Here is a 23,986-nt window from a genome sequence, read left to right as displayed (position 1 = left end):
AAGAACCAGAGGTCAGACGACCAGGAGCCAGCTTCAGGATCCAGTGCAAGAAAAAAGCCCCCGAGCCCTGTCAGAATGTCGGCCTATATTCAATGCAGGCCACACACCCAAGGAAACTCCCTTTCAACTGACTGGTTACTCACAGCAGATCCCATCATGGGGGTGATCACATATCAAATCTCAACAGGGAAGTGATCACAACATTATACAACTGCCAAAACACCGAGAATCACAGGCCAGCCAAGCTGACACACAATCTTAACCATCACAATGAATAAGGAAGACCAAAGAAAAATTGACGCCTTTGAATTATGGTGTTGGTGAGGAATACCGAGTATACCATGGACTGCCGAAAGAACGAACAAATCTGTCCTGGAAGAAATACAGCCAGAATGCTCCTCAGAAGCAAGGATGGCGAGACTACATCTCACATACTTTGGACATGTTATCAGGAGGGATCAGTGCCTGGAGAAGGACATCATGCTTGGTAAAGTAAAGGATCAGCAAAAAAGAGGAAGACCCCTGACGAGATGGATTGACACAGTGGCTGCAACAATGGGCCCAAGCATAACAACAACTGTGAGAATGGGGCAGGACTAGGCAGTGTTTCATTCTGCTGTACACGGGGTCACTATGAGTCAGAACCGACTCAATGGCACCTAACAACAACATATAGCCATGCTAAATTCCTCAATTTTGCATCCTGTAATAGTTCTGAAAATGCAATATAAATGAGTTTATAACTAATTTCATTCTCACTCATTCTCACAAATATTTATTGAGCAACTAAAATGTGTCAGGCACTGTTCTAGGCACTAGGGGACAAACTAGAGAAAAATCCCAGCCCTCGTAGCTTATATTCTAGTCAAGGGACAGACAATAAACAAACAAAAAATTGTAGATATATATATTAGATCTTGACAAGTGCTAAGAAGAAAAAATGAAACAGGAAAGGGAATTAGAAAACATACAGGGAAGAAGAGTTGAAATTTTATATAGGGTAACCAAGACAGTCCTCACTGTGACGACATTTGAGTAAAGAACTGAAAGAAGTGAAGAAGGAAACCATGCTTAGTGATGAACAATCCAAAAAGAGTATTATAAAGTGAAGCTATCATATTATCTCCTCTTTCATGTCTTTCTCAGTGGCCTCCCACCGTTACTCTACCCTGCCCCACCCTATACACACACAAATTGAATTACTTTCCTCTCTGGGCTTCCTTCACATTTCATTAATGAGCTCTGACCACGTGCTAGGCTTTTGGTAATTCTAACCCCTAAAACCAAACCAAACCTGTTACTGTCGAGTCCACTCCAACTTACAGCAACCCTATAGGAAAGAGTAGAACTACCCCTACAGGGTTTCCAGGGAGTAGCTAGTGGATTCAAACTGACGACCTTTTGGTTAGCAGCGGAACTCTTAACCACTGCACTGCCAGGGGTTCTTCTAATCCCTACAAGGTAAATATTGTTATCCTCACTTTAAAGATCTGCTGATGCTCTGTGTTTAAATGACCTGTCCAAGGTACAGCATTAGTGTATGGCGGAGCTAAGATTTAATGCTTTCTGCTCTGCAGCACTATCTCACTGACTACATTGCTTCCAGTCTCTTATTTTCCATACCAGGCAGAGAAAAGGAACAGTTCCACATATTCAAAAAGCTCAGGACTCTCTGAAAAAAAAAATGGATTTAAGAATAAACAATAATTTCCCAAAATAAAGTGCAAACCCAGAAAGTAAAGTGAAATTGGGTGGGTACATTTTCAAAGCCAAACAATGTCTAACAACTTCAGCCTAACCTATGGGATACAAACTAAGCAGAGGTCCAAAAATATTCTGGTTATAAACATCATAAAATTTCTACATAATTATGGTTTGTTTTTTAACTTTTGTATATACCATGCCCTTCCCCCCCGCCCCAAAAAAAAACCCTCTGGGCAGCCCTTCAGTCTGCACACTTACACTCTATTTTAAAATGTTAAAATCTCATAAAGAATACAACTCATTCACCAAGGTGGCGTCAGATAATTAAGCATGACCTAACTCAGGAAAGTGCTAGTTGACAACACTTTGAGTCACCAGGGTTAACTACCACCATTAAAACAGAGCTTGCCCTAAGGTTCAGTAAATCACGCCATATGCAGACTACTTTGGTCCTGAACTATGAGATGCAGCAGGTGATGAGTCGAAGACTCAGACCCACCATTTACCAGTACATCAGGGAATCACTAAGATTTCTTGCCTTCAACATCGACGCAAGAATCAATCAGCTATCAGTCAGTAAAAGAGCCCATGCTAGGTAGTTCAATAAGACGAATTTAATATGGGAAAGCAGTTGAAAACTTGTTGGGAGAGTGAAAGGTCAGACAGGAAAGTGGAGAACAAAGATTAGCAACAAAAGGAAATCTCCACTACCCCCAGGGATAGAGGGACAAAGGCAAGAGAGAGCCAGGGCAATCCGATACAGTTGGGACCATGAGGAAGGAGTTGTCTGGCAAAACAGTGAAGGAGATGTACCACTGCTAGAGATGCTGACCAAAGCAGAGGCGGAGAAATACCCAGGTTTCATCCTTCTTCCTGCCCTTAAGTATACTGCTACCATGGCCGTCGAGTCGATTCCAACTCATAGCGACCCTACAGGACAGACTAGAACCGCCCCATAGGGTTTCCAAGAAGCGCCTGGTGGATTCGAACTGCTGACTTTTGGTTAGCAGCCGTAGCTCTTAACCACTATGAAGTATCCTGCTAGAACCCCCTATTTGCTGAACCTAGCCAGAAGCCAGATGGCAAGAGAGCCCGGTAAATACAATTTTCAGGGGTTTGGTCCCCAGCAATACAGAGTAGAATGAGGAAAGGGTGGGGAACGGAACTAATTCCAAACAGGCAAATGGCTTGCACAAGATACTTCCACATCTTCAGAAGGCAAGTCTATTTGAAAACTCTAAGACAACCGACAGTTTATATGGATTTTTCAATACTGAAGTACACTATCAAAGTTTGACTATTTCATGGAGAGTGAAGAATAAAAAGCACAAACAAAATTCTGGTTTTGCTAATTGATGTAATTTTAAAAACTTTATTTGAGAATAGGAAGCAGGAATAATAGAAAGCAAAAGGCAAATTCTAATTGAAAATGTATCATTTGCTTATCACTTGAAAATGTATTTTTGTCTTGGATTTTAAATTAATACGTACCGTAATTACTCAAGGGTACTTTAAATGCTTATTGTAAAGAGGAGGGCTATAAAAGAACTGAATCAACCATATGTAATCAAGTGATGTGTACCCTTTTTCACAGGTATTTTACTACTAAAGCACAGGAGGGTGGTTTATGTGTTGTTAGTTAGCAATGGAAGACCCCTTCAAAGCAGTGTCTCAGATGATTTGAAAAGAGGCTTTGAAGAGGTGTGCAAACAGGATTTCATTAAATACAGTTCATACTTCTTCAGTTGTTCATTCCGAGGCCTTTAGGTTCATGAATGTGACTATAGATAATATCATCATTCTTAGAGGAAAGTTATTTGGGAATGAAATATTTTATTTCCTCCTCAAAGAGGAGCTAGAGGAAATAGGAGAAGGAAAAATACACAAGTAGATACATAATAATGTACATCTAGATATAATTCAGTAAGTTGGTCAGTAACCTAATAAACAAATGAAAACCCTACTATAATAGAAGTTCATCTTTGTTTCAATTATGAATCAGAAACAAAGAACAGAATTAAATAATTGGTTTACAGTTTCATATCTACCAATATTTTCCCAATAGAATTTCTAGACATGGTAAATTACTCCTCTGTTTTCTCCCAAATGTGTTAATTTTTTTCTCAAAAAGAGATAATGGCCTTGTAAAGTGGCATGCCGTGGCATGAAGCAATAGTATTAATAGGAAGGAAATTTCATCAATCTTATGTTAAAAGAGGTTATTAAATAAAAGCATTTGGATTTTATCCTGAGGACAACAGAGTATCATGAAGGATTTTATACAATAAAGTAATATGATCAGATTTGCATTTCAGCTTGGGTGGCATTGTGGACGGTGGACCAGAGAGAAGTGGGGCTGAGCTGAGAGACTAGTAAGAAAACTGGGGTACAAGTCCAGGGAAAAGACGTTGAAGACCTGGTCTAAGACAAAAGTTGTGGGGCTGAAAAGGCTGTAAGATACCATAATCATCCATTTATTAACAAGCAAAGAGAAGCCAGAATGCATTGCCTAATACTTTCCCCTACTATTATCTTATGGGGAAAAGTCCAGCAGGGACAAGAGGATAAACCCATTGGTCAGGGCCAGAACTTTCAATTAGCAAAGCAAACAGTGCAGCCTTACATATAAGTCAGGAGAGTCCACAGGCAGAGTTAGGATACAGGGTATGACGTGGAGAGAAGGAGACCAACCAACAGGGAGATACATGCAAACCAGGTTCAGGATGTGGACACATATGGATGGTGTCATTACAAAATTTGCTCAAAACAGCAAAAGGCAAAGCATACATTTCTTTGAGAAAGGGGATATGGATGAGAAAATAAATATATTAAAAATGAATTTTGAGGTAGAGGAAAACAAAGTCCATTTAATTAACAAAGTTGTAGAGAGGCTATTCTCTCAGGAATACTCTCCATTTCTGAGAGCTAGCTGCAGTTTGCCATCCCTGAAAGTGTCATTCTCTTTGCTATCCGTGACTTTCTGTGTGATACTGTCAAAACTACGTAGTCTTTCCCACATGTTCTATTTTACCTGGACAGATCCTACTAATCCTTCCACACGTAACTCACGGTCACCTCTTTTAAGAAAAATTCTCTGCCTAACTGCCCTCCCAACTCACTGTTGAAAAATGCATACTTTTGTGATGTTTTCTGATCATCCTGTACTTACCACTGTTAGAGGAACTATACACCCTGGCTAGCCTCAGACAAGTCCCAGATTATGCCTATTGCTCCAGAACCTTTCCAGATTAGCATTTGTTCTGGGCAAAACTATCTGCCTTATGTGATAAATTATATAGTCAGTTGAATCCTGTCCTTTATCAGACTCTCCCACTAAACTCCTGTAAAGCCAGGAGCTGTATGTTGTATTCTTCTCATAGGTTGTTGCTATTGTTAGGTGCTGTTAACACAAAAGGCTGGCAGTTCAAATCCACTAGCTGCTCCTTGAAAATCCTACAGGGCAGTTCTACTTTGTCCTATAGGGTCACTATGAGTTGGAATTGACTCAAAGGCAACAGATTTTTGTTTTTGTTTTTTTATATGCAGATGACACAATCCTGCCTGCTGAAAGGGAAGAGGACTTGAAGCACTTACTGATGAAGGGTGAGAATGTTGCACAACTCAAAGAATATAATCAGTGTCACTGAATGGTACATGTAGAAAATGTTGAATTAGTTTATGTTTTGCTGTGTATATTCTCAACAACAGCAACAAAATAAACAAAATTTAAAAAAAAAAAGGTTTTGTCTCAAGAGCTGTTGTAATGCTGGCCTAACCCTGGCATTGAGAGCCGACCAGAAAGCACGGGGGGCCAGACTGGCCAAGAAAAGCCACAGACAGAGACAAAGAAATAGAGAGAATGCACCTGACCTGACCCGAACTGGCAGCACACCTGCTGAGAGAGGGAGAGAGAGAGGCACCTGCTGACACCTGGTCCAACGTGTGCCCACACAGTGACACCAAAATGGACATGGGTAATTTGGGAAGGGTGAATGGGTCCACTTTTAGACACAAGTGGGTTCTTCCCCCATGATGCTAAGCGGGGTACTCATAGGGGTGGAGAGGACAGGTTCACCTCAAATCTGTTCCTGTTGTTGACTGTTTGCTTTCTGTAAATAATCTGTTATTGTTTACTGTATAAATAACAATACTGGCTTTTGATTGCCACAACTGTGTAAGTGTCTTGTGTGTATAACCCACTGGATCAGACAGCGGAGTCCTCACCCCCATAGTCTTATCGCTGCTTATAATTCTGAGGCAAATGGCATGTGTTTAGGCACACAGTTCATGCAGTCACACAGAGCCTCATGCTCAGATAGGCCCCATGCTTAGTCTACTGCTCTACTGTTCGTGTTCTGAAAGTCTTAATAATTTTTTACAAGGGGCCCTGAATTTTCATTTTGTCCTGGTCTTTACAAATTGTGTAGCCAATCCAGCTTAATAAAAAAGGTAATCAATAAGTGCTTGTTAAACTGCATTCCTTGTCTCAGTTCTTCACTTGCCCAGTTTCATTAATGATCAGCTCGATTACTTTCAAACCCTCTCTTTTTTCTCCAAGCCCTGATGATTCTCTCACTGGGGTATCTTTGAAACAATCTGTCCTTCATCATCCCTAAGGCCACTATCTTTGTCCAATCCCTCCTAAAAATACCTCACCACAACAAGGCGTGTGTGTGTGTGTGTGTGTGTGTGTGTGTGTGTGTGTGTGTGTGAGAGAGAGATATTCAAACTACAAAGGATAATTTGGAAACACTACTTTAAGACTACGCCCAGGAGGGTTTTTGTACCAAGAAATTTTAGCACTGACTGGGAATATTTTTGGTACCTACAACACTATTTAATGAGTTTCAAGGCTGTAAAAAGAACAAGGGTATTGCCCTTGGGATCTGGATAAATAAGACCCAACTTGGAAGTATTAATTTACTTCATTATTGAGCCAAGTTTGTGAAGCAGAAAGTATTTAAAGATGCTCCATCAAAGATGTTGCAATTCCCAAACCACTTGTCATATAACTACTCCTAAGCACATTGTTTTTGTAAAGTGGGTTTTCAGATTAAACAAATGTTCATATATGACTGATATGATAACAGTATTAGATCTCATCTGGCTCCTATCATCTCACTGTTACTTATCAGTGGCTATACATCTATAAGAAGCTCTAGCCAGATATTCTGTGGCTCATATAAACAAGCTGACAATGCAATTAGCCCATGTATGCACTTGTGCCTAAAGGTTTTTGCCTTGGATAGGTCCCTGCCTTCTTAACCTGCCTTGATTCCAACCTTCAAACACAAGGGTCTGCCTTAATTTAGACAGTCTTTCTTCCTTGGTAGGACTGCAGTCTTACCCTGAATACGAAAATCCCCTGCCGTCCAGTCGATTTCACCTCATAGCAACCCTATAGGACAGAGTAGAACTGCCCCATGGGGTTTCCAAGCAGCAGCTGGTGGATTCAAACTGTCAACCTCTTAGTTAGCAGCCCAGCTTTTAACCACTGTGCCACCAGGACTCCCCTGAATACCAAGTAGGGGAAAAAAAGGGCCCTCTTTCTGAATGGAAGATATTTTTATCCAGAATACATATATGCCTGTCTAAATTTCCTAATATTCCCCAGTGCACATGCTGGGACAGACTACATTTATACTAGATGCATATTATAGAACAAGCATCCTAAATTCTAAAATAAGTTGTTTTAGACCCAGACTAACCTGGATTCAAATTCCAGCTGTGCCCCTTATCTACTGTATGACCTGGGACAAAGGACTTAATTTTTTTTTTAATTTCAATTAGTTCACCCATAAAAATGGGTGCATTAGTTAAGGTAATGCTGGCTGCTACAGCATCGCTGATTAGATGGGCCAAAATGAGGAGGAGCAGAGAGAGGAATCAGGTCAGGGATTCAGCCCTACTTATTCAAAGATCCAGACTAACAAAAGCCTCTGTTGCCTCTACAGACTTAAAACATGCTTCCAGAGTTGCCTGGAAGCGTCAATATCCAGGCAGTAGATAAGGAGGAAAAGAGGATCACATGCGGGAGATTTTTAAAAGCCAGGTCAGGAAGCGGCACACATCACTTCTAGTAACATCCTATTAAGTAGAACACAATCACATGGCTACACCTATCTGTCAGGGAAGCTCATAAATAACTTGCTTGCTGAAAACTAAGTTAACTTGAAGCACTTAATGATCAAGGTCAAAGACTACAGCTTTCAGTATGGATTATACCTGAATATGAAGAAAACAAAAATCTTCACAACTGGACCAATAAACAACATCAGGGTAAATGAAGAAAAAACTGAAGTCAAAAGTTTCATTCTACTTGGATCCACAATCAACATCCATGGAAGCAGAAGTCAAGAAATCAAACAACATGCTGCACTGGGAAAATATACTGCAAATGACCTCTTCAAAGTTTTAAAAAGCTAAGATATCACCGTGATCACTAAGGTGTGCCTGACCCACACCATGGTCTTTTTAATTGCCTTATATGCATGTGAAAGTTGCACAATGATAAAGGAAGGCAGAAGAAGAATTGATAAATTCGATCCGGTGTTGGCAAAGCATACTAAATATACCAGAAGAACGAACAAATCAGTATTAGAAGAAATACAACCAGATGTTCCTTAGAAGCGAGGACGGTGAGACTTTGGCTCGCTTACTTTGGACATATCAACAGGAAAGACCAATCACTAGAAAAGGACATCATGTTTGGAAAACAGAAGATCAGCAAAAATGAGGGAAGCCCTCAATGAGGTGGTTTAACACAATAGCCACAGCAATGGACTCAAACACTCCAGCAATCATGAAAATGGCACAGGACCAGGCAATATTGTATTCTGTTATACATAAGGTCACCATGAGTTGGAGACAACTTGATGGCAATTAACAACAAGAAATGTACCCAGGGGAATAAAAAGGAAAATACTTGATAATCATTTAGCAGTGTTTGTGACAATGGAAATTATAATCCCTGCAACTACTGTAGGAGATGCTACTGATGTCTGTCCCTCTGAGTTAACCTTCAGCTTCAATGGACAGTTCTTAGCATAATGATACCTCTAACTTTGCTCAGACCATATGCTGGGCAACCTAAAAGAACTCAGGAGTAATGTCACTAGGGGTAATCCTCAATCAGTGAGAGCCAGTATATAAAATTCCAGCTTCCCCATTCCTCACTGGGCCAAATCTGAGATGCATTCCATAGAGTTCTTCAGAGATTTCCAACAGGAATGAGCCCTACAAGGCTATAGTAGTAACATATTTATTAATGCCCTTTTCATCGTCTTTTCTCCCTTATTTTTCTTACTTTCTCTACTCCGTCACTTGGACATCTTGGGATACACACCCAAATGAACTTCCTATACCCAAGTCTTTGTTTCAGAATATGCTTTTGGAGGAAATCAATTAAGACAGCTGGTATAGGAAACAGCACTAGAAACCAGACTCTGAGGACAGAAACCTGAAATAGGATCACTAACCAGTTACACAGCAGCAAGGACCCTGTTACCAGTGATAAATGGTGTGATGATAACCTCTGGCATGTTGCAGCATCACAATTACAAAGATTTACTTTGTGAAGAACTGGGATGAGGTACAGGTGGAAAAGAAAGCACTGACTTATATAATAGCACTACTACCTCAATGATATAGAGAAAATTCTATAAATTGTGGAGGTGACAAGCTTTTTTTTAACTCCCCAGAAGCCCTGGAGAAGGAGAATAACAGGCTCAAAACATCCAACTATCAACTCAGAAGATCCTGTAAAAGCCTGAAGGCCTCCATGGAAGCATCTAAAGACACTCTCATCACCTGATTTGATCCTAAGGGTGGTGGAGATACAAATGAGACTGAATGCCCAGCCCCAGTAGGTCTCCTATACTAAAGCCAGGCCCCTGATAGGGAAGGAGTTGGACTCTGAGAACTAGGATAAGGTTATTTGGGTGGATGTACTCAAGAACCTTGACGATTCAGATTCCTCTGAACCCTCTGCGCTGGCAGAAGCAGCCCCCTACGCTTTGCTTAAGAAAAGTAGCTTAGAGACCATGCAACGGCCAGCCTCATTAGAAGAAGAATCTTCATAAGATGATGCTCATCCTCCTTAAGATCTTCTTCTACTTCTACCTTATGTGGTGGTTTAAAAAATGCATACATGAATTTAATGACACTTTTTCCATCAACATGTGAAGTGTATGTCCTCCATTCTTAAAACTGAATGGGCTTTGGTGACTATTTCAACCAACATAGTGTGGTGAAAATAACGCTATATGACATCCAATGTTAAGTCATAAAAAGGAATGCAGCTTTCACCTTGCTCACTGTTAACACTCAAACACTCATACTTGGATCCCTGAGCCTGCCACATAAGGCCAACTATCCCAAGCCATCACACTGCGAGAAAGTCCAAGCCACAAGAAGAGGCCACATATAGGTGCTCTAGTTGACAGTCCCAGCTGAGGTTCCAGCCAACAGCTATTATCAACTGCCAGCTATGTAAGGAAATAAGCTACCAAATTATTCTAGCCCCCAGATTTTGAGACACCCCTAGCTGTCAAGTCTTCCCATAGCCTAGACATCATGAAGCAGAAACAAGCCATCTCTACTGTGCCCTGTTTGAATTCTTGACTCAGTAAACCCATGTACACGATAAAATGGTCATCTTATGGCACTAATTTCTACAGTAGTTTGTTATTCAGCAATAGTAACTAGAACACCTCTACACCAACACAATGAGTTCATGGCAGAGCCCAAGCAAGTACAGTCCCTGCTACACAGGAAATAGTTCAAAAAAGCTCCAAAATTCACCAAAACAGCTGTAGGATCTGACTAATATGTACCATCAGAAACAGGGGAAAATGTATGGTAGTAGATTTTAAGGGCAATTGACTGGCAGAGAATTATAACACAGGATAAAAGATAGTTTATGCATATATGGGCACTCTCTGATGATTTAATGCCTTGACTATCTAATTCTCTGCTGTGAGGCTCCTTGAAAATTTAAACACCATAACTTATGTGATATTTGAGTATGTGATGAGGTAAAGATATTTGCAAAGTACTGGGAAAGGATAAGAAGTCTCAGAAAAAAAGAACATATTAGAATAGATTTATTGTTCCCCAGAAAGGCCCAAAAGACATTTGCTTTACTAAAGCAATACAAAATGCACTAACTAGTAAAGTGGACACTGGCATCACACAGAAACTTAGTGGTGACTGTATCCTCCAAACTAAGGGTTGATAGTAGAAGATGCTGCCATGGTGTCAATGGATTCTATAATTCATTTAGGTTTTGAAATGGATTTAACACCTTGCAAGATTGGTTTTCTGGGTTTGAAAGATTATGACCATAGTCTCATGGAACATCTCGGTCAACTGGCATAATACAGTTCATAGAGTTATGTTCTACATCCTAGTTTGGTGAGTAGTGTTTAACGTCTTAAAAGCTTTCAAGTAGCCATCTAAGATACAACCATTGCTCAACTCATCTGAAGCAAAAGAGAAAGAAGGAAAACAAACACTCAAAGAAGAAACTAGTCTACAGGACAAACAGTCTACATGAACCACGGCCTCATCTGCTCTGAGATCAGAAGAACTAGATGGTGCCCAGCTACCACTACGAACCATTCTAATCAGGGCCACAACAGATGGACCCTGATAGAATGGGATAAAATGTGAAACACACCTCAAATTCCTTAAAAAAAAACAAACAAACCAGACTTACTGGATGGGTTGAGACTGGAGGATTCCCTGAGACTCCTGCCCTGAGATATTCTTCAGACTTTGAACTGAAACTAACCCGAGGTCATCTTGTAACTAAATAACAGACTGGCTCACAAAATAATGAATATGACCCATAAGTACTGTGCTCCTTTAAAAAATCACCTGTGTGACCAAATACAACTAAATGGTGCCCAGCTACCACCACCAACTGCTCTGACAGGGATCACAACAGAGGGTCCCAGACAGAGCAGGAGAAATATGTAGAACAAAATTCAAATTCATGAAAAAAAGAAAAAGACCAGACTTGCTGGTCTGACAGAGACTGGAGAAACCACAAGCGTATAGCCCCTGGACACCCTTTTAACTCAGTACTGAAGTCACTCCCAAGGTCCACCCTTCAGCCAGAGATTAGACAGGTCTATAGGGCAAACAACAAAACACGTGAGGAACGTGCTTCATAGGTCAATCATGTATATGAGACTAAATGCGCATACCAGCCCAAAAGCAAAGACGAGAAGGCAAGAAGGGACCGGGAAACTGGATGAATGGAAACAGGGAACTCAGGTGGAGAAGTGGAGAGTGTTGACACATTGTGGGACTGGCAACCAATGTCACAAAAAATCGAATGGGAACCTAAACTGCTGTGTAAACTATCACTGAAAACACAATAAAATATTATTTTAAAAATCTGTTAGAATGCATTCAATTCCCATGGAACCTAATTTTTTTCAGTGATAATCAAACACAACAATGAATGCACAAGCAACAGAAGACAAAATAGATAACTGGGACCTCACAAAAATTAAACACTTATGTTCATCAAAAGACTTTATCAGAAGAGTAAAAAGACACCTAAAGAGTGAGAAAAAATATTCAGCAACAATATATCCAATAAAGGTCTAATATATAAAATACATACAAAACTTCTATAGTTCAACAAAAAGACAAAACAATCAAAAAATGGGCAAAGGACATGAACAGACACTTCACCAAAGAAAATATTCAAACGGCCAACAAACACATGAAAAGATGCTCAACATCTTTAGCTATCAGAGAGATGCGAATCAAAACTACAATGAGATACTATTTCACTTCCATTAGGATAGCTAAGATAAAAAGAAAATTACAAATGTTGGTGAGGCTGAGGGGAAATTGGAACCCTTATCCATTGCTGGTAGGAATGCAAAATGGTACAGTCATTGTGGAAAACAGTGTGGCAGTTCCTCAAAAACTAAAAACAGAACTACCATGTGACCCAGAAATCCCACTGCTAGGAATATACCTAAGGGACTTGAAAGCACAGACTCAAACAGACATATGTACACAATGTTCACTGCAGCACTATTCACAATAGTAAAAAAGTTAGAAACAACCTAAATGTCCATCAACAAATGAATGGATAAACAAAATATGGTACATATATACAACAGACTACTACTGAGCCGTAAAGAGAAATGAAGTCCTCATACATGCTACAACATGGATAGAGCTTGAAGACATTATGCTGAGTGAAATAAGCCAATCACAAATGGACAAATATTGTGTAACATCACTTATATAAAAAGACAAGAACAGGCAAATGCATACAGACCAAAGTCTATAGTGTTTACCCAGGATGGGACAGAGGAGCAAAGGGGGAGTTTTTGATTATGGAGCACTTTCTGTTTATGGCAATAAAAAATTTGCATCGATTAATGGTAATGGTTGCACAGCTGATTAATGTAATTGATGTCAATAAGCTGTACATCCATAAATAGGAATTGGCAAATACTGTGTGATACATGTTTTTACCAAAAAAAAGAGCAGCTGCAGAGGCTGCTTATGTACAACTAAACACCTCATGGGATCTAGCTCCTTGGTTTGGAGGTTTAGGGTCATAGTTTCATGGGACAACCCAGTTAATTAGCTTAGTATCATTTTTCGTGCTTCTGATCAGCTTAATTAGGAAAGAATGTTTGCCTGGAGTGTCATGCTCTTTTAAAGAACTACCTATATGGGATCAAATTGACAACAGCAACTTGAAAGGTCAGACAGGACACATAGGGGGCAATGAGTTCATGTTAATGGGGTACTAACAATTCAGAAAAAGAGTGAGAATGGTTGCAAAACTTGAAGAATATGATCAGTGTCACTGAATTGTACATGTAGAAATTATTCAATTGGTGCATGTTTTGCTGTGTATATTTTCAACAATAATATAAAAAAAGAATACATTGGATTCTAAAATCTGACCTGTAGAATGAGAGCCATTCTGGTTGGAAGGACCATGTAGAAGCCCCTGATAAGTTCCCATCAGCCAAGATAGTAAGTCAAAATAAATTCCACATTCTGGGTGAAATTTCAAGATTACTGCTACCATCAAAAGCTTAAAGGATGCTGAAGAGGTAGTCTCCATCATATCCCCACACAATTTACCAGTATGGCCACTGCAAAAACCAGATGGATCAAAGCAGATGGTCTATTAACTTAGCAAAATGGCAGGCTCAGGCACATGTGTTATGCCACTGTGATATCTTTACTAGAAGAGTTCAGTGCAAACTCTATATAACTTGGTATGTAACTAATGATCCAGGAGATGCATTCTTTTCAATCCCCAATAGAAAAGGAGATCAAAAGCACTCAGGGGAGAATTATCTGTAGTGAATAATTTCACATTTTTTTCACCACATCAAAGATTCTGCTTCTAGGTATGGCTGGCATCTGTCTCTCTCCCAACCCCACAACACCTTCCTATAGAATCAAAGCCTCTTTTTAAATTAATAATCCTCACAGGGGTGGATTACACAGTAATCAAGGTAAGCATGGGCTTACTTGGGCTTACTTGTACTTACTAATCTGTAGTGAACAATTTCACTAAAGATGATCTGATAAGCAAGGTAAGCACTATGCCTGCCTTGCTTATTAGATAATCTGCCCCCAAAAGCACTTCACATTCACATTAGAATGTGAATTCCATGTGCCCAAAACTAATTATAAATCTTCTGCCATCTGTCACAAAAGAGCCAGAAGGAACCTTGATTATCTGAACATTCCATAAAACATCATGCTGGTCCATCAAGTGATGACATCATATTAATCATATCTGGTGAACTAGGATGGCAAATATTCTGGATATCAAGGTATGTTTTTCAGGATGTGGGATATAAACCTTACAAAGATTCAGGAGCCTACAAAATGATGGAGTTTTTAGAGATCCAGTGGGATATGCTAGGGTATCTCTTCTAAATTAAAGGACAAGTTACTACACTGTGCCCTTCCTACCACTAAGAGAGAATCACAGAGTTTGGTGGGTTGCTTCAGATTTGTGACCTATGCCACACCTGATAATACTGTTTTGGCCCATTTATAATATTCAGAAGGCTGCTAATTTTGAGTGGGCAAAAGGGGGCTCAACAGATCCAATGGTGTTAGAGTACCCACGGCAGAAAAAAGCCCTGTGCTAAACTATGACTAGCAGATTCTTAGAGTTCTAGAGCAAGCGGTGGCTTCTGCCATACAAAACTCCTCCTCATTGAAAAAGCAGCTCATGACAAGCCTCTGGGCATTTGACCATGGGGTATCAATAACTGTGCAACTTAAGCGACAAGTAGCCCAGGCTCCCCTGTCACCTATCTGTGTTATATTGATGCATTTCCCTGGGATCTCACCTGTGGTCTCATGGGAAGTTCCCTAATACCAACTGTTATAGATTGAATTGTGTCCCCCAAAAATATCTGTCGACATGGCTAGGCCAAGATTCTCAGTATTGTGTGGTTGTCCACCATTTTGTGATATGATGTGATTATCCTATGTGTTGTACATCCTAACCTCTATGATGTTAATGAGGCAGGATTAGAGGCAGTTATGTTAATGAGGCAGGACACAATCTACAGGATTAGGTTATATCTTGAGTCAATTTCATTTGAGATATAAATGAGAGAATCGAGCAAAGAGAAGGGACCTCATGCCACCAAGAAAGAAGCACCAGGAGCAGAGTACGTCATTTGGACCCGGGGTCCCTGTACTGAGAAGCTCCTAGACCAGAGGACGACTGATTGACAAGGATGTTTCCCCAGGGATGCCAGAAAGAGAAAGCCTTGCCCTGTAGCTGGCACCCTGAATTTGGATTTCTAGTCTCCTAGACTGTGAGAGAATAAATTTGTTTGTTAAAGCCATCCACTTGTGGTAGTTATCTAGCAGCACCAGATAACTAAGACTAAGGAAGAAAAAACTCAGGCCTGATTAATAGATAGGTTGGCTTGATTTGCTGGTGCAAATCAAAAAAAGGACTGCTTCAGCCATACAGACCCACTCAGTGATAGCCCTACAGGACTGTGATGAGAGGAAATCTCCCAGTAGACAGAGCTTAGAGCAGTTTACTTACTCCTTTCTATAGGGAGGGAAGTGGTTTGAGATAAGGGGATTCATGGACTTTGGGCACTGGCAAATGACTTGGGTGTCTGACTCATCAGGGGACTGTAAGGAGCAATACTGGAAGACTGGACATGTAAAGTATGCAGACCTTTGTGTTTCATTTTAATGCTCACCAGACAACACCTACCAGAGAGGAGGCACTGAATAATCAAGTGGATAGGAGAGTTCATCTAGTGGATGTCAGCTAGCCTCACAAAATAAGCTCAAGAAGTAACTGGCCATGGTGGTAGAAATAAGGAAGCTGTGCATGAGTCCTATAGCATGGGCTCCCTGTCACCAAGGCTAATCTTGTTGTAACTGCCACTGTACCTGTTCATGAGCACACTCTTTTTTGGCTTTTCTCTTTTTCTTATCTTCCTCTCCATACTCCCTCATTTGTGCTCCCGAGGTGCCAAATCTAAATAAACAACTTGCACTTAAGCCTTTATCAGGGTATGATTCTGGGGAAAACTCATTCTATGGTTCCTACATTGTAGGGTTGTCCTATAGATTGGTACTAACACATGCAAATATACCCAGAAAAGTGCTTGGCCGATTTTAGCACTCATAAAATATAATACATGTACCAAAATTACTACCTTAGGTTGATTCCAGGCATCGTGCTAAGCCTATTTATATATTACCCCTAATTTGAATAATAATTCTGCAATACATATATTTCTCACCCTAATTTTACAGATGAGTAAACATTAAGTGCTATCAGCAGGTACATAACCAGTAGTGCCAAAGCCAATATCTGAAACTCAGGTCTGTCTGAAACCAAAACCTATGTTTTGGGTATTATACCATGCTGCCTCTCACTTTAAAAAAAGAAAGTTTAGGTGAGGTATAAGCTAAAAACTCTGATTTCAGACTGTGCCAAGAATAAAGACTATTTGCTTTCAAAGGGAAAGACAACATTAATTTTTAAAGATTATACAAGTAAATGTAGCAAAATTCCATTAAGAGGAATTAATGTTCCAGATTAAAAACAAAAATTTTAAGGTTTTTTTCCCCTTGTTTTGAAATAGTATGTAAATATATGATCCACATCTTTCTTTCACTTTTTTTCATCCCACAGTGAATTAATTCAACATATTAAATCTCTCAGGCTCACCAATTAGTTTGAAGTATAAATTATACTACTCTTCTCAGATTCAAGACTCATATACAAATCATAAAACAACACTCAAATTTCTTATGATGGCAACCAAAACGTAGTATTTAATTATTTGGAATGCTTATTTTAAAACAGGTAGACAATTTTTCATTTTTCTTTACTAAAAAAAACTTGTTACCATATATCATATCACTTTATGAGAAATTTTCAACAATGCATCTATTATTTATATGCCATAAATTGACCTATAATAAGGTAGTATGAACACGCAATGGTTAAGACTATTGCCTTCAGAGTCAGGAAATCCTCAGTTTTGAATTCAACTCAACCATTTGTCAGTCATGCAATTATGAAAAATTACTTTACATCTCTGAGCCTCAATTTCCTCACCTACAAATGCAGGTATAATAGTTCAAAGGTTTTGTGCACATTAAATGTGTCAAAGTAAATAGGCTACTTAGCACAGTGCCAGAAAAGCAATAAGTAACAAATGATAATTGTTATTTTTATTTCTTATTGTTTTTGTTGAAATTAATATTAACAATTTATTTAAATGTATAAGTAATTTTATTAATCTCAAAAAATCTTATCTTATGAAGACCACTTCGTTCATTATCATCCTCCTTCATTTATTCAAACATTTACTGAGCTCCTATTATATGAACTATAGTACACTAGGTGTTTGAGAAGAAAAATCATTAAGAAACCATCCCTGACTTCAAGGAATATACAGTGATGAGGAAAACAAAACAGACAACTAAATTACTGTAATGCAGTAATAGAAGACTCTAAAAGGTATATGTAAATACAGATCTGTTGTTTTTCTTAGGTGCTGTTGAGTTGGTTCTGACTCATAGTGACCCTATGTACAATACAATCAAACACTGCACGGTCCTGTGCCATCCTCACAATCGTTGCTATGTTTGAGCCCACTGTTGCAGCCACTGTGTCAATCCATCTCACTGAGGGTCTGCCTCTGTTTCACTGACCCTCTAATTTATCAAGCATGAAGTCCCTCTCCAGGGACTGAAGTCTCGCCATCCTCCCTTTTAAGAAGCAATCTGGCTGTACTTCTTCCAAGACAGATTTTTTTGTTCTTCTAGCAGCCCATGGTATGTATATTCAATATTCTTTGCCAACACTGTAATTTGCAGGCACCAAATCTTCAGTCTTCTTTATTAACTATCCAGCTTTTGCATACATATGAGGCAAATGAAAATACCACAGCTTGGGTCAGGCGCACCTTAGTTATCAAAGTGATATCTTTGCTTTTTTAACACTTTAAAGAGGTCTTTTGTAGCAGATTTGTTCAATGCAATATGTCTTTTGATTTCCTGACTGCTGCTTCCACCAGCATTGATTGTGGATACACGTAAAATGAAACCCTTGACAACTTCAATATTTTCTCCATTTATCGTGATGTTGCTTATGGGTCCAGCTGTAAGGAATTTTGTTTTCTTTATGTTAAGGTGTAACCCATAACAAATTATGGATAACATTGCGAAGAAGGGGAATTCCAGAACACTTAATCGTGCTCATGTGGAACCTGTACATAGACCAAGAGACAGTCATTTGAACAGAACAAGGGGATACTGCGTGGTTTAAAATCAGAGAAGGTGCATGGCAGGGTGATATCCTTTCACCATACTTATGCAATCTGTATGCTAAGCAAATGATCTGAGAAGCTGGACTATATAAAGAAGAACGTGGCATCAGGACTGAAGGAAGACTCATTAACAACCTGCAATATGCAGATGACACAAACTTGCTTGCTGAAAGCAAAGAGGACTTGAAGTACTTACTGATGAAGATCGTAGACTGCCTTCAGTATAGATTACACATCAAATGTAGATCTAGGGACACCCAATTGAGCCTGAGTGGTACTGTTTCTTGAGGAAGTAATACTGAACTGAATCTTCAACTGAATCTAAGTTAACATTTTCCCAGGTAGAGAAAGGGGTCTGGGACACAAAGAAAACGGCATCTGCAAAGTTATGAAGGCTTGAGAGAAGTTGGTACATTTGGAGGATGGGAAGCTATTAAATTTTTTCTTCATCAAAGCAATCAGAAAGTTAATATTTCCCCCTTTTTCTGTTGCTCACATTACTTCATTCAACAAATACAGTATCGAGTGCTTAATTTGGTAAGCACTCTGCTTGGTTCTATGGAAGAGAAGAGATTAATCAGACTCAGGTTCTGCACTGAATCAAGTTATATAGTATAGTAGAGAACAAAAGAAGTGAAAAAAAATTATGAAGGGTCAAGTGTCTCTAGAAAGATAAAATTGAGCTGGAAAAAATCAGACTCATAGGACAATTCATATTTGACTGGCAATCTTATTTCTTATAAGACAAACAAAGATTCATTGTCTACCAGTTAGGGGCCAGGCAATGAATCATGTACTTTACATACTCCACATCCTGAAAGAAAAAAAAAAAAAAACTTATGGAAGCTTGCTTGATAGCAATAGGTTTCATCCCTGTGCACCAATATTCCTCATTCTTTGAACATAACAATCACCTTACTCCTCACTAAGTCTGGACATGTCCTCATAATCCCTTTCAACATAGCACACCAGGTAGCCACTGTCAGTAGCTCAGAGTTAGTACTCAAGAGAAAACCCCTCTGACTTCCCTGTTTTAAACAGTCTAAAATAAATCCTTCCATTAAACTGTGAGATAAAGCTGCATACATCAAATACATTGCTTTACATGACAACTGATTTCAGTAAAATGCCCTTTGACATTATGCTCTCAGTCTACCTTGAGGGATGTTACAAGATAAAACCCTATGAGATGTATTGCTGTAAATACCATCAGGATATTGTTGAGGATGTTGTTCATCACATTTAACAGTGCCCACTTCAGGAAGCCCAACAGGAAAAACTTCTATCAGGTTTCAATACCTGGTTTATTTTTATCCTATGGACATTGTTTCTTTCTTGGCACTGGCTGCCAAAAAACTCACGAGTAAATCTGTTGTTTACCTATAACAAAGTTATAAGACCTCACAGCATGTATTTTATGTACTCATACAACTGATTTTTCTTCTGCCATTTCCCCTTTCCCCTTTTTCAGCCTTCCTTATTTACCCATTTTTTAAATACAATTATTATTCTGCACATATTTTGATAAAGTGAATCAATATACATATACATTTCAATAAGTTGCAAGGTGGGTATCATTCTCCATTAAAAGATTGAGGAAACTTTTGCTCAATTTTCAATTCAGGATTTAAACAACTGCAACCTGACTCCAAAGTCTTTCTCGTTAGATACTCTAATGTACTGCAAAGGCTCATACGGTACTACTACAGATCCAACTGGTATCACTAATTGTTCATATAGTATCAGGGAAACACACATTATTCATGTGATGAGTATGTAGTCAGATTGGGCAATTTCTTGAAATAAGCTTTTTAGTAAGGGGTGGACTAAAACTGGAGTATAGTTAAGGAAAAGATATTCTGGGAAAGCAACCTGCATTATTTCAAGCTGTAGGTAAACCAAGACAAGTCTTAATCTTTAAAATGAGGATAATTCTATTCTCACAAACTTGTTATTATTGTAAAGAGCCTTTATATCTTTAGCTGAGGTAAAAAGAAATCTGAAGGTATTTTCTAGGCACCAAATATATCCTGGACAGGTCACTAGCACATAATTCAAAGAAAGTAGGATACACTGTTTCTAATTATGTGGACAGTATTCAGATCTGACTGGAGGACAAGACTACAATACGTGGAATAAACAAAGAGCAAACTCCTGCATAAACAACTTCTCAACTGTTTGGAATAAACAGTCAACATTCTTAGGGTTGAGAGAAGGGAGAGGTTTGAAGATTATCATATAACTGACACTAGTATATCCCTTCAGTCGCTCTCTCTCACACATACACACACACGCACACCCACACATGCACACACATGCACATTATTCAAAACATAATTAAAAATTATTTGTAAATAACTGTTTACCTTTTTTTCATTAAAACAATTAATTAACTGATAATTTAACATATTCTGAATATCTACCATGTGCCATTCAGAGTGTAAGGTTCAGTGCATAAAGAGGTTAACAGGATCCAAACCTGACCAGATGGGAGTTCACAATCAAGTCATACTCTCCCCTTTCAGAATACCCACAGCATTTTTCTATTGTGATACAATATTACTTTCAGTCTTTAGTCTGTGTTCAACTGAATGTGTTCTCTAATTGTGTCTTTATATAGAAACCTCCTCTCTCCCAAAGACTGTTCTTTAAACATGTCATACAGAACCAGGTACATAGTAGACATTCAACAAATAATGATTTATCATATATTCAAATCATTATTTCTTTTTATCCCCCAAAAAATAATACCCAGAAAAGCAGTTTGTAAATTATAAAGTGCTACAGAAATGTTCATTATAATTAGCATCCATTATACTTCCAATCATTTACAGCAACAAAAATATACCATCTCAGTTTTCAGTATGTTCAACATAATTGCACCAAAATTGATTTTTTTTTTCCTGACAACTTGTTCCATAATGGCGAAATATTAAATGGGTTGAATCACCCTGAATTGTCAAATGGACTTGTATTCTGAAAAAAACCTCACCAGACAAACTCAAAGGCAAAAGCCTTTAATACACTCACCACTTTCAAAACAAGCATCAAAGATGAGATGTCCTTTCTTGGGCTGTCCACAGTATCCAGTTGGAAGAACCATATATTTGCTCACATTTCCTCCGATGGCATCATCATTTCCCATATCATTGCCTATTTTAAAAAATGGGTTATATTAAACAGAAATCAAAATATATTCAGTAATAATAAGTCCAATAAGATTTTTATCATTAATTTTCCCCTATCTCTGGTCATATAGTGTTTATCCAGGCAGTGAGAAATTAACTATATATTATGGTACAATAGAAAGAGGGTGCATTTTTAAATCAGAAAAACATGGGCTCAAATCTCACCTCTATCAAATACTAATTCTTTGTGACTCCAAGCAATCTACTTAATTCCTTTGTGCCTCAATTTCTCTCATAATAAAAAAGGAATGGCAAAAATGATCTTTTAAAATTGTGTTATGAGAATTATATATTTTTAAAACATGTTATTATAAAAAAATATAGTATTATGACTAAAATCCAGAAGATATTCATCAGATTACATCAACTATTTAATAAGTAGTTATACATTTAATTTCTCACAAATACACATTTCCTTGTCTTAATAAGAATAAAGCAACAGTACTATCACATTGTAACTTCCAAATGCTCCAAAACCAGAAACAATTTGAAAGCCACTGAATTAGCATAGAAGTTCTATTTCCTAATGAAAACTTCAAGTTTTTAAAATTTTGGAAGTTGTACTATGCCTGGGATGTAGAAAGCTGGAAAGAGCATTGCTTCCACCTTAACAACAAGAAAAATTCTGATAAACTACAAAATCATAACTTTTCTCAAATATATCAGAGAATTGATGTTGAAGGGCAACCAAATAATCTCATAAGCAAGGGAAGTCAGGCCCTACCAAAAAAAAAAAAAAAGGTAGGAAGCAAGCAATGACTCTTCTATGGCAGAGCACAGGAGAAAGAAATGTTGGGTGCTATACGAAGAGACTAAGATAAAAACTACAGCAGACTTCTCATCAGAAGCCAAAAGAGCGACATCTTTAAATCACTGAAAGAAAAAAACAGCCAACCTAGAATTCTGTACCCAGCGAAAATATCTTTCAAAAATGGATACAATAAAAGTATTCTGAGAAAAACAAAAGCCGAGCAAACTTACTATCAGCAGTTCTTTCTTACCAGAAACACTACTGAAAATTATTCAGGCAGAAGGAAAATGATATCAGACATGAACTAGAATTTCCATAAAGAAATAAATGGCTCTAGAAATGGTAAAAATGAAAATAAATATCAATTTTTTCTAATTTTTAATCACTCTAAAAGATAAATGAGCATACACAGGAAATTACAGTAACAATGTATTTGGGTTTATGCCATATGTAAAATACATGGCAACAATAGCACAACAGATGAGAGGGAAAAATTGAAAATAAACCGTTTTAAGTTTCTTAAATTAAACATAAACCAATGTAATATTGTTTGAAAGTAGATTAGATTTTAATAAACTAAGAATGTATACAGAAAATCCTAGGATAAACACTAAAAAAAATAATAATAATTTATAAACAATAAAACAGTAATGAAGACAAAACAGAATTTAAAAAAAATAGCCAATTACTCCAAAAGAAGGCAAACAAAAGAGAAGAGAAATAACAAAGAAGAGATGGACCAAACAGAAAAAAAAGTAGCACAATATTAGACTTAAGTTCAAACGTATCCTTAAGTGATCAAATAAATTAATAGAGACCGTCAGATTTAATAAACAGTAAAATTCAATGATATACTATCTACAAGAAATCAAGGTTTATACACAAAGACACATATAGGGTAAAAGTATAAGGACTAAAAAGATATACCATTCAAAAATAATAAAGTAGGCAAACCAGACTTCACAACAAGAAATGAAACTCAGGATAGAGAGAGACAATGCTTAAAAATAAAGGGGTCAATTCACCAAGAAGACATAACAATCCTAAATGTATATGCAGCTACCAAAAATGCTTCAAAATAAATGACGTAAAACAGATAGAAACAAAAGGAGCAATAGACAACTACACTGGAGTCTTCAACACTACTATTTCAATAATCAAGAGAAATTAGCATTATCAGGAATGAAAGAGGGAGCATCACTAAAATTCTACAGGCATTGAAAGGATTATCACAGACTATTATGCACAACCTTTGCTCATAATCTTGTGAATGAAGATGAAATTACCAAATGCCTTAAGAGACACAAACTACCAAAGCTCACTGAAGAAGAATTAAGTAACTTGAAGAATCCTGTATTGAGTAAATAAATTGAATAGACTTTTTAAAAGCTTTCAACAAAGTAATTTCCAGGCATTATGCTGAGTGAATTTAGTCAGTCACAGAAGGACAAATATTGTATAAGACCACTATTATAAGAACTCAAGAAAAGGTTTAAACACAGAAGAAA

The 23,986-nt window shown here is 38.0% G+C and overlaps 1 protein-coding gene across 2 annotated transcripts in view; it reads right to left on the bottom strand.

Annotated features, from left to right (window-relative positions):
* The window catches only part of AGBL4 (AGBL carboxypeptidase 4), a 1,625,978-nt gene that overhangs the window by 1,445,434 nt on the left and 156,558 nt on the right, over window positions 1-23,986 (bottom strand). For both annotated transcript variants that reach the window (XM_012554276.2, XM_023727093.1), the window contains exon 2: window positions 21,570-21,692. In XM_012554276.2, the coding sequence (XP_012409730.1) occupies window positions 21,570-21,692 (123 nt within the window). The remainder of the gene's footprint in view (window positions 1-21,569; window positions 21,693-23,986) is intronic.

This window comes from Trichechus manatus, unplaced genomic scaffold (genome assembly GCF_000243295.1).
Source record: "Trichechus manatus latirostris isolate Lorelei unplaced genomic scaffold, TriManLat1.0 scaffold00015, whole genome shotgun sequence".
In the NCBI taxonomy this organism is placed as follows: domain Eukaryota; kingdom Metazoa; phylum Chordata; class Mammalia; order Sirenia; family Trichechidae; genus Trichechus; species Trichechus manatus.
Note: the sequence above shows the minus strand (reverse complement) of the source record. Positions and strands in the feature narration are given on the sequence as shown.